Raw genomic sequence first — 15,114 nt, 5'->3', positions numbered from 1 at the left:
GAGGTATCAAGCACCACAGACAAAGAAGCAGATGAAAGCATTTTTAGGACTCGCGAATTACTATAGAAAATTTGTGCCTCGCTTTGCAGAATTTATGGTGCCCTTAAGAGAGCCACCACAGATTGGGGCGCCAACCAAGGTAATGCGGACACCGAAGGCAGAAAGAGCATTTCAAGAAGTGAAAGAGGCTCTATGTCTACACCCACTGCTGTATATGCCGGATTTTGATAAAACCTTCACAGCAAAGACTGATGCATCGAACACTGACATTGGAACAGTGCTAATGCAGGAGACTGGAGACGAAGAACACCCAGTAGCTTATATAAGCAGGAAGTTGCACCCCTCCTGAGAAGAATTATGCCACAATCAAGAAAGAGTGCCTGACAATCACATGGGCCATAGACATTATTTGTTAGAGCAAAATTCACGCTAATCACCAATCATGCAACACTGCGATGGCTACAGAACATGAAAACTAATAATCCGAGACTAATGGGGTGGTCCCTCAGTCTTCAACCGTATTGTTTTGTGGTGGAACATCGCCCGGGGACCAAGAATGCCAATGCTGACTTCTTCTCACGGCAATATGAGACAGAGGAAGGTGTACAGGAGCTGGATAAACCCCAGACAAAAGAGAAGAGAGGGGGGTATGTAACAGGGAACCTGAGCCCGGTTACTAGGAAGCATGACAGCTCCTTTAAGAACAGAACTTTCAGGGCATAGCAGGCCAGCAGAGCCAAGGTTAAAAGCTGAGCCTGGCTGGCTGGTGACTGGAAGAGAGCTCAGGACAGAGCTATATAAACCCTGGTCTGAGCTGGCCAGGGGCAGCTGGCTGAGAGGGTGGACTCTTGAGAACTCCCAGAGAAGCTGCAGAAGCTCTTCAGGGGAGAGCCGCAGATGGTGGGACACAGAGCAGAGGCAGAGCCACGGAACTGTAAGCAGGCAGATTGCCTTCTTTACCTTTATTTTGGTATAGCCTACAGGCTTACAGTTTATGCTTCATTTGTATACTGGTGGTTTGTGGCTGAGGCTGTAGGGGAGGTGGAGGCCTCATTTAGTGTTCATGGGGTGCAGCTGCAGAGGGGCTGGAGAGCCCAGCACCAGAGGGGTGCAGCAGACCAGGGCCAGGGGTCCAGTTAGGGGCTGGGGCCTTAAAGCCAGGCCTGATACAGTAGGTCTGGGCTAAAGGGCCTAGCCATATAAAAAGGGGACGAGGCTGGGTTGGCCAAAGCCCCAACAGAGAGTGTAGGGAAATTGTATAGGGCCATGAGCCCAGAGCATACTAAGGGGCTAAAGCCTCAAAGTCTGGCCCTATCTAGTGGGTCTAGGCTGGTAAGCCTAGCTAGAGGGGCAGAAGCTGAGTAGGCTGAAGCCCCAGTAGAGACATACAAATAACACCTGTGAGACATGGGGCACATAAAGGGGAGGTTGGAGCATGCAGTTAGCCTTTAAGGCAAAAGTCCCTCACCTTGATGAGTGAAAGCATAGATCTTGCCTGGGGCAGCCTCCTTTTCAAGAACCTATGAACATCAAGTCATGGCAGGTGAGCGAAGGAGTATCTGTTCCCAGAGGAAAACTGAGGTATCCAGGGATGTTGGGGTGCCTTCACAGCCTTTAAAATGCTGCTGAAGATGCTGCCCTGTTACACAATGTACATTTTAAAATCTTAAGGCTTAACCCTGGAAGACACTGAACTCCTGGTGCAGTCGATGGAAATGCATGGGGGATAAGCATCTTGTAGGAGACACATGGCTCATGGGATCCAGTTTTTAGGCTGTAAATAACTTACCAACTTATATGTCCCCAGCAAGGTATAAGATGACACAGACCACCTTGCATTTCACTTGCCAAACATTTCTCACCCTATGGATAAGGCAGGGCAGATTCTCTATCATCAGCTTCGAAAAGGTGACACTTTGCAATTATTGAGGGAATACAAAACTAAAATATCAATGAATCTGGAACATCAGGTTTTGGTTTTTCATATGTGCAGTCTTGCAAACTATTAGAAAAGTGTACGGTCTCTTTCACTTAAGGTAGACATTTTCCCCTGCCACTTGAAACAGAAAAGTGAAGGTCATCCTGAGTGTTAGCTTCTCCCCCCCCCCCCCAGTACAGATCAAGCACTATCCTAAAATTCTTATTACTTTGGTAAAAATTATAAATAGAATAATCATATATTGTGAAATTTCACCAAAATCAGTTAAAAAAATCTGGCTTTTTAGGATGGGAAATGGAAGCATTATATTCATCTGCAGAACAGGTATTGTTGTGTAATACTTGCTGCTTGCTCCCGAGTGACCAGCTGTCATTTTGGGAAAGTACTGACTGTACTAACTCACAGATAAGCAGCCGCAGCCATTGCGTATCTTGTCACGCTATTGCCGTAACTGTTGGGCACTTCCTCAAACCCGGGGGGAGACTCAAACCTGGGGGGAGACCACCATATAAGGGAACGAACAGAATAATAGAAGCCAATTGGCTCACAGGGACACTGGCAATTGTGTCAGTCTTATAAAACAACCAAGGAATCCGGAAGAGAACACTCCGGAGTCCGAGACTAAACGAGCACGGTGGAATCTGGCCAATTCTCTCTCAGTCTCGCGAACGCCCACCGATATCCAAAACCCAGGGCGACCCCTCCGTATCCCGAACGAGTGATCTCTCCCAGGGGAGCGAATAACTGCAGTATCTGTAACAGCTTTAAGAGAACTAAGCCTCACTACCAATGTGAGTACAAAAATAAAACTTTTTTGCATTTCGCTTTGAGTGCCAAGGGACTCTGCCTCTGTGTTATTACCTCCTCGTTCTCACCCAGAGCGTTTAACTCCACTGCACGTGACAGGTATAACACATGTATTAATAACTATGGGGGGGATAAGGATATATACTGTATATTAGGGGTTATGCTACAGGTCTGCTCTCTAGCTTTCTGAAAAAAAAACAATTCTTGCTAGAAATTCTGAAAAAAAAACAATTCTTGCCACATTTGCATGCAAAATTTTAAGTTAACTGCAGAAACAAAACTGAAAGAATACTCTTGCAATGATTTTGCTCACAAATATCTGCTAATCCTTTTGGTCCACTCATACATGGAAAGCAGCTTGAGAATAAATCTTTAAATTTATTTTATACATTGTTCCTCACTGTACATTTTTTGGCTAATGCTGGTCCATGTGCAGTGCACTTGGGGCTGCCATTGAGTTGATGGTCCTATATGGTTTGACCTAACACATAATAATTAACAATGTAAAATCCTAGTGAAAAGAAGGCAATGTTTGACCTGCTGACTGTGGCAGAACGCCACTTCTGTTTCTCCCCAAAAACTCTGCTCTGTGACAGTTTGGTTAAGATGGCTCCTGCAGAGGGTACACACCTTACCCTATCTCTTTAGGTAACCTGAGTGGGATACATTCCTGAGGGAGGGGGGAAACCTGTTCCCTCTGCCTACGTGACTGGCATTACAGACCTGGGTGAGGGGCTTGGATTCCCTGGGGAGCTAGGAACTGCCAGTCTGCCCAGCAACTGGTGACCTTATACACTTCATCCTCACACACCTTTATACACTTCACCCTCACACACAACAATTTCACTTTTAATAATCAACACTTTCTCCAGATGATGGGAACAGCTATGGGCACTAAAATGGCCCCACAGTATGCCAACCTTTTTATGAGCCACCTGGAAGAAGACTTCCTCAAGAACTGCACCATCAAACCCTTGCTATGCTTAAGATACATCGATGACATCTTCATCATTTGGAGTGAGAACCTGCAATCTCTGATTGAGTTCCATCAGAAATTCAACAGTCACCATCCCTCCATCTGACTTTCTTTAGAATACTCCAGCACCAACATCTCCTTTTTAGACACAATGATCAGTATCCCGAAGGGTAAAATACAGAACACAGTATACAAGAAACCCACAGACCAACATACATATCTGCACAGAACCAGCAATCACCCTAAACATACCAAAAAAGCTGTGATATACAGCCAAGCCCTCAGAGACCACCGCATTTGTACTGAAGAGAACACCCAGGATTGCCACCTCACCAATCTTAAAAAGACTTTCACCCAGCAAGGACACTCCTCCAGAGAGGTACATCGCAAGTTTGAAAGAGCCACCTGGATACCATGTGAAGAACTGCTGCAGTACAGAAGAAAAACACCCACAAATCGCACACCGCTGGTTATGACGTATCACCCATCCCTTGAACCTGTACGGAAAATCCTCAAAAAATTGCAACCCATACTAGACAGAGACCCTATTCTTAAAAAGATCTTCCCAGAGCCACCCATCCTAGCCTTCAAACAAGCACCGAACCTCGCCAACCTCATTACCAGAAGCAAACTTCCTCAAGCCCAGAACACACCAAAAGGATCCAGACCGTGCCATGACAAGAAATGCAAAACCTGCCCACACATCTCCACCACCCCCACAATTACTACACCCCACAACAGAGCCATCAGCATCCCAGGATCTTACAGCTGCACCTCCAGAAATGTAGTATATCTCATCCAATGCACCAAGTGCCCTGATGGAAGATATGTAGGAGAGACCAGACAAGAACTGCGCACCAGAATGAACGCACACCAGAAATCCATCAAAGACAGAAATACCCAATTACCGGTGGGGGCACATTTCTCACAGGAGGGCCACTCTCTCTCCAATCTCTCAGTCCTGGTCCTCAAGGGAAATTTACACAACTTCCCAGAGACAAGCCTATGAGCTCCATTTCATCAACCTGCTGGATACTAGAGATCAGAGACTAAACATAGACATTGGATTTTTGATACATTACAATCTGCCTGGCAACTGACTCCCCAGCCCAGCCCAGCCCCTGGCTTCTTTACTTTTCATTCCATCCAGGAAGAGCACGCAGCAACTGCTGCAGCTTCCTTAGCCTGACGAAGGGTTTTTGAATCCGAAAGCTTGCTTAATAAATATTCTCCAACTATTTGGGTTGGTCTAATAAAAGATATCAAATGCACCCAAGGAACCTTGTCTGCCTATGTCCTTAGACCAACACGGCTACAACCTAAATCCCTGCAGCAACTCGTGATGCATTTTAAATTGGTTGGCTGACAGCAAACAGGTGCTGGCCTCCATTGGACCAAGTAAGTTAAGGACTGCCCAGGAGGAGGAAGCAGCAGCCATGAGGAACACTGAGAGAGTGAGAGAGTGAGAGGCAGGCTGAACCATCTGAAACTTGCTCTCTCAAAACTCATGATCAAGGAACTGCCTGCCTCTGGATGATACTTGTGAGTAAGCTACCTGAGATCTAACTAGATATATAGCTTGCAGTAAGTCTGATGCGTCATCAAAGGCTACCCAGCCATGCCAGTTTGCTCTATGGGATTTCTCTGATATTGCTCTACCCTGTAGCCTATTGCAACTCTACGCCTTGTAACCAATAAAGTTCTCCTTTGTACCTAGTGTGGGAGACTTATTGGGTGTGGGTCTAGATTATGCCTTGGGGTCCCCTTGGTTCGGCTGACTAAGGGAGAACACTACTTGTGCTTCCGACTGAGAGAAGCACCCCCAAGTGCTTGAAGTGAGTCAAATACCCTCAAGGGCTACTAGGCCTGTATTTCCCAGGGTGCACAGAGCCAGAATAAAGCTCAGCCCTGGGTGGTAGCAGTTTTTACCCCAGGCTAGTGGGTGTACTCCAGGATGGGGGTCGGCCAGATGTGAGGTACCCCCAAGGAGGTACTCAGAGCCTGGAAGGTGGTCAGGCACAGTGAGGTGGGTGGCTCAACACAGAACTGGCCTGCCACACTGACACTTGTGAAAACTAAAGGTAGACAGTGTGTACAAGTAGATAGGTAGCTAGTATAACCTCTTTATAATTTATTCTCAGTCTATTTTCCCAGGTGTGGCAGGCGGCCTCCTGGGGCCGAACTCTGTGGCCCACCCGCCTGTCACCGTGACAGGAGGCCTACTCAGGGCCGAGTTCTTCGTGGCCCGCCCACCTGTCTCTGGGCAACCGCCCGCTTATCTCACCCGCCATGCCTTTGATGATAATTGATTCGCATATCGATGTCAATTAAGCGGGAGGCTGCCCATTGTAGTGCCCTGATGCCAGGGGGCGCTCTGCGGCTCCGACCTCCCCTAATACCGCAGCCTAAGCCTCGCAGATGGCATCTCGGCGTTAACACTATCACCGGCCTCACACTGGGCCCCAGAATCATCCTACACGACCCCACTATGATCTCTCCTGATCAGGCGGCCTCTCTGCCTTCATCTGAGCTACCTAGCCCCCCCCCGAAGCCTTATTCCCCTCCCGGGTGTGGTTCCCCCGGAACCTTCGGCTACCTAGCCCTGGCCCACCTCCAGGCCAGTTGGGACCCCAGGCCCCCGGCTCTTGGGCGTCCCTCGCGGTGGGCCCCCGGCCCTTTTGACTACCATAGTCCTGGCCCCAGCATGTGCCAGTCGAGGGTACTATCCCCTTCGGGCTGGGTCTCTCTAGTTGACCACTCTGTCTCCTCGGGCCTCACCGTGCCACTACTCCCTGTCCTCCCGGGGGCAACCGCAGCACCACGCCCACATCACTCCCACTCTCAGGGTCCGCCCTCTCTGGGCCCCTCACAACACTGGCCCATCTGGGCCCTCTAACAAACACATGGGTAACCCACCCAGAGGTGGTGGGAGCTAGGGGTTAAGGCGCCCCAACCCGCCTTACACCAGGGTGATAACTGGCCTGGCATTTCCTGGGGGCTCCTGCACCACTGAGAGCCCCACCAGACCACCCACTCCCAGCAGGGTGCAGTTTCAGGTCATGCCCAGGACCCGGAGCCTCCTTACCATCCCCTTGCAGCTCCCCCTTACCTCCGGGTCGTTCACAGCAGCCCTATGGCCAGGCAATGTTGCTGCCTGCCCTCCTGTAGCCAAACTGCCTTGTTTATATAAGCAGCCTAAGCCTCAAAATGGCTGCCCTAATCAGGCACCTGGAGGCTGCCAGCTCCAGGCCCTCAAAGTGGCAGAGACACCCTGTGCTCTGCCACACACCTCCCCCTTTAAATCATCACCACCCCCACCTGGAGCTCACTCATCACCGCCCCCTCGCTGGGGCCTCTCATCACCGCCCCCTCGCTGGGGCTCCCCATGTTCTCGAGCCTCCGGTCTTTTAGGCCCCATGCACTGCTATCCTCTCAACTGGGCTCTCCGTCCTGCTGTTCCTTTTCCCGAAGCTATTTTCCCCTCTCGGGTGTGGTTCCCCCGGAACCTTTGGCCTCTTGCCCTGGCCCACCTCCAGGCCAGTTGGGACCCCAGGCCCCCGGCTCTTGGGCGTCCCTTGCGGTGGGCCCCCGGCCCTTTTGACCCTCGTCGTCCTGGCCCCAGCTTGGGCCAGTCGAGGGTACTCTCCCCTTCGGGCTGACCGCCGCAGGACCCTGCCCCCTCGAGGCCTATTGTTGTGCTGGCCTTCTACCGGGCTCCTCGTCGCTGGCCCCCTTCACACTGGGGCCTCTCACTACTGCCTCCTCACACCAGGGCTACGCAACCCACTGGTTACAAGTGGCAGGCACACACAGTGCACTGCCACACTCCTCCCCCCTTAAATGGGGGCTCGCATCACCACCCCCTCTCTTGGGGCTGCTCTCACTAGTGTCCCCTCACACCGGGGCTATGCAACCCACTGGTTGCTCTTACCACTGCCCCCACTCACTGGGGCCGGGGTCACCGTACCCTGCACGCAACCTACCAGTTGCACCAGGGTACAGAAAACCTACGGCCTTGGTATTAGGGTGAATCTATATTTTTAAACATGTTACCCTTTATTTGACCCTCACACTCCTACATTTCCTATTATCCCAGGACTTACACCATAGATGGAAGGAAAAGAAAAGAACTGAATCACCATAATGCATTTAGGGACAACTCTTCCTTCATTAGCCCAAACTGAGGAAACCAGTGTAATTATGGGAACCTTCCACTCTGGCTTACAGAGCATGTGGAAGGGCTGTTGTAACATGACTCAACAGCAAACTCTTGATCTGAGGTGTGGAAAGAAATTCTGCATCAGCCTAGGTCTTAGACCTGCTCCTTAAAGTGGATAGTGGCTGAAGAGTCTTAACCTGATGAGAAACACAATGCGCAGACAGCAGTGACGATTTTCACCCAATTGTGCCCCTGAAAGCACTCTACACCCATGACCAAATACCAGTGCATAGCTGCAGAGCACTTAAAAAAGGGCGGAAAACTGTAATTGGGAGCCCCTTCAGTAACTTGTGTCTGTGTGCGCTGGGAGCAAGGCCAGGCTGACAAAGCTCAGTCCTGCTCCTGCAGCTGTCTTCAGAATGGGAAGGGGGTGGGGAAGGGAGCGGAGGGAGTTTGGTCTGGGGTTTTTTCTGCTGGCACTGGAGGGTGGCGTGGGTGCACTGGAGCTCCCTTGAGATGAGGGGACTCCAATCCACCCACCCCAGCCTTCAGTGCTGGCTGGGCAACCCCCAGAATGAGCTCCCTCTGCTCTCTTTCCCCTATCCCTTTCTGAAAACAGCACAAGGGCTGGGAAGGGGGAGGGTTGTTGCTAGGGGAGAACAGCTGTAGGCTTGAAGCCACTCTAAACAGCAGCTCAGTCTCCCAATACTCGGGACCCAACAGTGAACGTCTCTTGGGTCCAGAGGATTGTTGTAACCCATGGTGCTTCCTGTGAAGTGCCAAGAGTTACAATGGAAGCTGCTCTTCTGTTTGTGCCTACAGCTGCTGACTGTTCCTTCTTACTAGCTGCTGACCGTGCCTTCAGGCAGAACAACCTATCTTTAAAGTAACCCAATACCCTACTAAGGAAATATCCCAAAGCTGTCAAAACAAAACAGAAGGGTAGGGGTTGTGAAAGATGCTGGGAGAAGATTTTAGTTCCAGGCTCTGTGCTTCTGCATAACAACTACAGCACAGATAGCTGCAGTCTAAGCTTTCCCCCACTCCAGTGATCTCTAGAGAGAGGCTAGTAAGAGCAGCCAGCACAACCCTTTGACCTCTGGTGAAGCTACCAAGAAGGGTGTAATTTACAGCACTTGTGATACTGATGCTTTTGTGAAGAAGCAGCTCCTCAGTGTGACCCGAGATTAATTTCACAGATCCACTAGCTCTTCACACATTGTTTGCTAAACATTTGTCCAATCTTAAATATATTCACTCAGTACTAGAAACCTGGAGGCGAAAAGTTTCCATTACTAGTTCACTAAGTCATCCAGTCCTGCCACTCTATCCATTCTAAAATATATGTGTGCCTCTCCACCACCAATTACTTCCTATTCCAGTTGAACAGTACCAATTGTTCCTGCCCCCAGCAGATACAATTACTCACAGATCTTCTCTCAAGTTTTCTTGGTTTCTGAAAATGAATAAATGACCCCCAGATAAAATGTGGATGTGCTGTTGTTTGATTAAAAGAAGTTAATGAGCCATTTGCATGATGTTTTTAGTATACACGGAAGTAAAATTAAGGTACAAGTTTGCCTGAAGATCTGACAAGAGTGAGTGGATGCTGGATAGTCTTACCAAGCATGTTGTTCAGTATCCATTTAATTTGATTTTATAAAAAATTGATCACCTGAAAATAAAAGGAGAGGAATAAAAAACAACCCCAATCTATTAGTATGCAACTGATATACTGTAAGGGATGCAAATCTATGAGCTGCAGCACCATCGGCACATGAAACTTCTTTCAGTCCTGTTAGAGTATAGATTTTCTGAAGTATAATATTTAGCTTTGACAGTGCTACAGAAAGTCAAAAGAAGCAAGACTCAATACGTAAAGCTTGCAGCAGAATTTTTGCTTTCCATATGCTAAAATGGCAGCAGCACAATATTAATAATAATCCATAATACAGATTAATTAAATAGATACATTTACATATTTTCCTTTAAAAGATTACTATATTTTTTCTTTGTGTGAGATGAAGGATTGTTCCATGATTAAAGCAATGGAGTAGAACTTAGGCCACATAGAGATGTTCTCAGCATCCGATCTACAGCCACACAGCTTGCTTTAAGTGGTATGATTGTAAATTGGATGCCTGTTATACAGATGTTCACCAGTGCCAAGAGCCCTATATAAGTAAGTCAGGGGTGGGAGAGGGGCATGAGGGATCAGGGGGTTTGGTGGGGTGTCTGGGGGGTCACTAACAGGTCCTCAGGGGTTATTGGTGGGATTGGGAGTGTGGCGGGGTCTGTGGGGGGGGCAGGATTGGTGACATCAGGGGGGCTGGTGGGTGCAGGACAGGGGATTGGTGGAATTGGGGGGAATTAGTGGGTCCTCTGGGGGGGAGGGAATTGGCAGGACTAGGGGGGATTGGTGGGTTGGCTGGGAGGTTGGTCAGTCTGGCAGGGCTAAAGATAGCCCTGTCAGAGTTGCGGGGGGAGGGAAGGAAATGCACAGCACTGAGGCTAAGGCAAGTGGCTGGGCTTTCCTAGCCCCAGGGCTGTGCTGTAAACATACACATGTTCCCAGGACCCAATCTACAATCAGACGGCTTACTTTAAACTACATGATCATAGATCAGGTTCCACATGTACACACATTCCCTGATACCAGGAGTTGCACTGGGAATGCAATCTAAGTAAGTCAGAGGTAGCAGGGAGGGACAGGCAGAGTTGTCTGTTCAGGGTTGAACCATACACACATTTGGGTTAGACTGGGCATGGGTTAGATCAATTTATACAGTTCATTTCTTAGGGGAACTAAGGTTAGATCAGGCTGGCCATTTTTTGCCTGATCTAATCTTCCTGAACATCTGTACAGATCGGCACTTAGATCAACCTAACCCTAGTTAGGTCAATCTAAATGTACAATTCACATGAGTGAACTAAATTAAATTGGGCAGCCATTTCTTGCCTGTTCTAATCTCCTGAATTTGTGTACAGTTTAGCATTTGCATTGATGAAACCCTAGTTATATCAATCTAGGTGTGACACCTGTATATACCTTTACAAAACATAAAATCATTTCCCAACACTACGATGGGCCTTAGTATGACCTTAGGTAAGATAATGTTCTTCTGCCTCGGTTCCCTGTCTGTTAAAAGCGATAATAATGCTTCCCCTCTGCTGCCCTTTATCTGGCTTGTTTTTTAAAGTTGTAAGTACTTAAGAGATTTTCTCTTATTATGTAAAGGTACAACACCTAGCACATGGTGGTCTTGATCTAAGATGAGTTTATAAGCAGACTGTGAATTTGAAGGAGAGTATCTTATTAATGTATCAAACTGACTGATCTGTCATTAGTACTTGACTCCTACAAAACATTATATATGCACAGTTGGTTGTATTCTCATCCCTTTCAGTAGAGTGGTGCGCATGTATAACTCTTTGTTAGGACTTACAAATCTGAATGACTAGTAACTGTACCTGCACTCTAAATTTATAGAACATTAATAATACGAACTGATGTGTATATGTGTATATAACATATGTGTATATCATAAAGTCCTCAATCCATCTAACATTATTATCCTAGATAAATGATGACTAACATTCCTAAATGAGACAGAGAAAAGTCAATTATGCAATTGATTAATACAGATTATCCATTTGGGCTGTAATTATCCTGAGAGAAGATACTGCAATTTCATATTTATTTGAAATAATATTTCCTTCTAAGTCTTTGGAGCTGTATATTTTTTTACAGGTGTGTTATGATGTCCCCGAAGTTGCATACTTGAGTTTCTTTATTGGTTAAAAATGCAAATGAAATAACTTTTTAATGTTAATACAAGGACCCAGAGCAAAAGAAAGGCAGGCCATAAAAAGTGAGGTTGTAGTATACTATTAATTAAGCACTGAACTACTCTACTAAGAAGAAAGAAAAATAATGGTCAGCACCAAGAAATTGATCACTTTTTCCAGTACCGGTACGTATGTGGCTTCCCTGCTGCAGAATCTAGAGGGCAATGTTCATCTTCTTCTGGGGCTCCAGATGGGAGACAGTGGTGAGGAAAACCTTGTACAAGATGAAACAGACAGAGAGCTGAGGAATACATACATCCTGCTTTTCTTCTGGACTAAATACATGAGCCAGATCTGCAAACTGGCAACCGAAGCAGGGTCTAAAACAGCTGCTTTGTGAAGTATTTTGCAGGTCACATGCTACAATGTTGTGGGGTACACATACCACCACTCATGAACCTAGCTGCCTGGGAACCGCCATGGTTCTACAGAACCCTGGAGCAGTTCCGCGGCAAGTGTGAACTACAGAAAGAAGGCCCAATGATCCTAACAAACCATGCAAAATACAGGTGGTAGTGAGGAAACTGAATGTGGTATTGACCATGGACCTACTCCCTGATGACAACTGCCAGGCCATGTGGAAAAGGATCTTCCACAAGGACCTGCAGAAAGAACACAGAGACATGAACTGGCAAGTAGTCCACTGCACTCTGCAGGTACAGCATCACAGAGAGGGGTAGAGAAAGTAACCATACTTCCCAAGGGAAACCTGCTCATGGAAAGCAGAGACAACTGACCCTCTCCTATGGTACTGTCTTTTTGCCAAAGGGGTGTAGAAGAAAGTGTTTATACTTCTCAAGATGGTGACAGAAGTTCAAACCCTGACCAGAGAAGCGGTGCTCTTTGGGCACCTGTCCAAACAGAAGGGGACCCTGATGCCCTGCTTTGACCATATGGCATTTTTAAAGCAGAAAATGAATTCGAAGTCCAGGAACCTGCTCATATATGGGCACACAAGCCTCTCAATAGAGGCCTGTGTCAGAATGGGACTGAGAAAGATGCAAGGGTACTATAAGAAAGTAGTGGAAGACATTGGGGAGGAGATGGTAGGGATAATTTGGAGGAGGATGGACTGGCACAGACTGTTTAGAGGTGGGACCCCTGAAGAGAGCAACAATGATGATGATGGCAGTGGAGATGATGAAAGAGAGGAAAGCAATAACAACAGTGATGACTGAAAGGACTGGGAAAGAAATAGACGGGTAGAGGAGGGGGTTACCGGGGGAGAGGAAGAGATGCGGGTACGCTCGGGGTTTAGGGGAAAGGTTGCATGCTTTTGTGTTGGGCAAGGGTGATGGTGATGGACACACAAGCACATGGACACACGGAAGTGTGGTGCAGATACTGTGATAGAAATGTGTATGAAGAAATTGCAATGATATGATTTGGACTGTCAGGTGACCCACAGCAGCCACAGGACAATATATATGCAAAAAACCCCCAAACAAATCTCGGCTACGTAATTTATAGCGATGGGAAATTGTTCTCGAGCTTTCTCTCCAGCTTGCTCCTTTGGCCTTTTGGCTAGAGGCAAGCAAAACTAGGGGGCATTTGAACTCCAAGGTATTCAGGCTTGGGGCTTGTATATAGGATGTGTGCCATGGATTTGTGAGTATCTGAAACCCCAGGTTGAAGAGTCTGGGAGGTAGGATACTTGCTGGTGGTAGAACTACATAGGCTTTGATTGAGCTGTGCTCAGTCAATAGATTTTGGAGATGATTTGGCCCAAAACACAAAATTAAAAATAAAAATTCTACTACATAGGAACAGTTGCCAAAGTGCTGCTTAAAACTGTTTATGGAGCACCTATGTTAAAACTTGCAGCAGTTTCAAAAAAAGGTAATATGCATCAATTCTGGATGAACTAAGTGTGTGTGTGTGCCAATTGCCACAGCCTTGTTTAATTCCAAGGTTATTGTTTTCAGATGTGCTCCTTACTTCCATGTGCACAATGAGAGCAGAGTCAGATAGTAAGGAGAGGGGGAAGGAGTTACCAGGTGAAAAAGTTCGAGGGAGAGCAGAGAGCAAAGGGGCTACCTGCTCTTCCCCCCACCCCCCACCAGATTTATTATCCCTGCTGTAGCAGTGAAGGGGGACAAATTCAAGGCAAATGTCCAATAATTAGATTCTATACCTGGAAAATTATAAAAAAATGTATACGTTTTCCATATACAGAATCTAATTAATCGGGGGGGAGGGGCTTATAATCAGGGTCATCTTCTAGTTGACTAAATGTGATATATTGTTTGCCCATAATTCCACTTACTTTACTTTATATGAAGTGTGTTAATGTTTAGATTCTTTATGCTATACCTCTTAAATCACATATACTGTTTGTACTAGGAGAAGGATATAGGAACTGTGCAATATACATTAAGATTAGTAAGTCATTCTGCCAGTATGAATTTTAGTTTGGCAACTAAATCCTTGCTCAACAAAAAAGAAAAAGGAAAACTGTTCTGATCTAGTAATTCTATTTGATGGAGCTGGGACTCTTCCCAAGAGTTCTCCTTTACCTTGGCTTCCCCCCTGGAAATTCTGTCATGAGCGTAATAAGCTGGTGGGACCTGCTCAGTGTAGAACTGTCCTACAGCAAGGCTTTATCAGACCGACTGACCATGCAGTGCTCCTATCAGTCTGATTGCTGAAAACAGAGCTGGTATCACAAAGCCTTCTGATTCGGAGTAGAAGTAATGGTTTTCTCTGGACCAGAACACACCATTGTGTCGCTGGTAGGTGTTGTAGGGCTTCAGCCTCATCTTGATAGGTGTCTTGCTCCTGAGCAACTTCAGGGTGAGAGTTGGGCTCAGGTGCCACCTAGATGGTATGAGTGCTGCTCCTACTCATCTGCCACGTCTTTGATGTTCCTTGTTGGGGAGGCAGTTCCCTTCAGGTGGCCCCCAAAAGCGAAGAGGTCTTGACCCCAGTCTTTTCTTCGTGGGGCTCCAAACCTCCCCTTTACCCCACCCTTACCACGTCCACGGCCTGGACAAACGCTGCACTCTGCAGGTCTTCCTCTGGATGATATCTCCTTTCATCCAGATTACCTGCCCTGGGATGGGTCAGGCCTTCTCAGCCAGTACAATCTTCCTCCCACAGCTGATTCCTCGGCTTCAGGCCGACTTGGGTACATAAACCTGCCCTGCCTTAGGGCTGAGTAGGACTTCACATAAATCTAACAGAAAGCATCCGGCATCCGCCAACGGACCCCTGGGATACTGTCTCCCAGTGCCCACTTGTTACTCGAAACAAAGGAGAAAGGATGAAGGGGACTTGCTCGTCCCTTCCTTCCTAGTGATTATGGGGCTGGGCAGCCGCTCTGTGCCCCTCCCTGATCCTTCTTCCCAACATGACCACCTCCGGATCCCTGCTGACCTGGGGTCG

At 47.4% G+C, this 15,114-nt stretch overlaps 2 protein-coding genes across 2 annotated transcripts in view; one reads left to right on the top strand and one right to left on the bottom strand.

Moving 5' to 3' along the window:
• Window positions 1-15,114, bottom strand: part of LOC102575735 (spermatogenesis-associated protein 7 homolog) — an 83,946-nt gene that overhangs the window by 14,366 nt on the left and 54,466 nt on the right. The window lies entirely within an intron of this gene.
• LOC132245491 (uncharacterized) lies at window positions 2,176-5,434 on the top strand. The gene is made up of 2 exons (XM_059717828.1): window positions 2,176-2,730; window positions 3,619-5,434. The coding sequence occupies exon 2, from the start codon at window positions 3,874-3,876 to the stop codon at window positions 4,729-4,731; it is 858 nt and encodes a 285-aa protein (XP_059573811.1). The 5' UTR covers window positions 2,176-2,730; window positions 3,619-3,873; the 3' UTR covers window positions 4,732-5,434.

Source organism: Alligator mississippiensis, chromosome 1 (assembly GCF_030867095.1).
Source record: "Alligator mississippiensis isolate rAllMis1 chromosome 1, rAllMis1, whole genome shotgun sequence".
Taxonomy (NCBI): Eukaryota; Metazoa; Chordata; order Crocodylia; family Alligatoridae; genus Alligator; species Alligator mississippiensis.
Note: the sequence above shows the minus strand (reverse complement) of the source record. Positions and strands in the feature narration are given on the sequence as shown.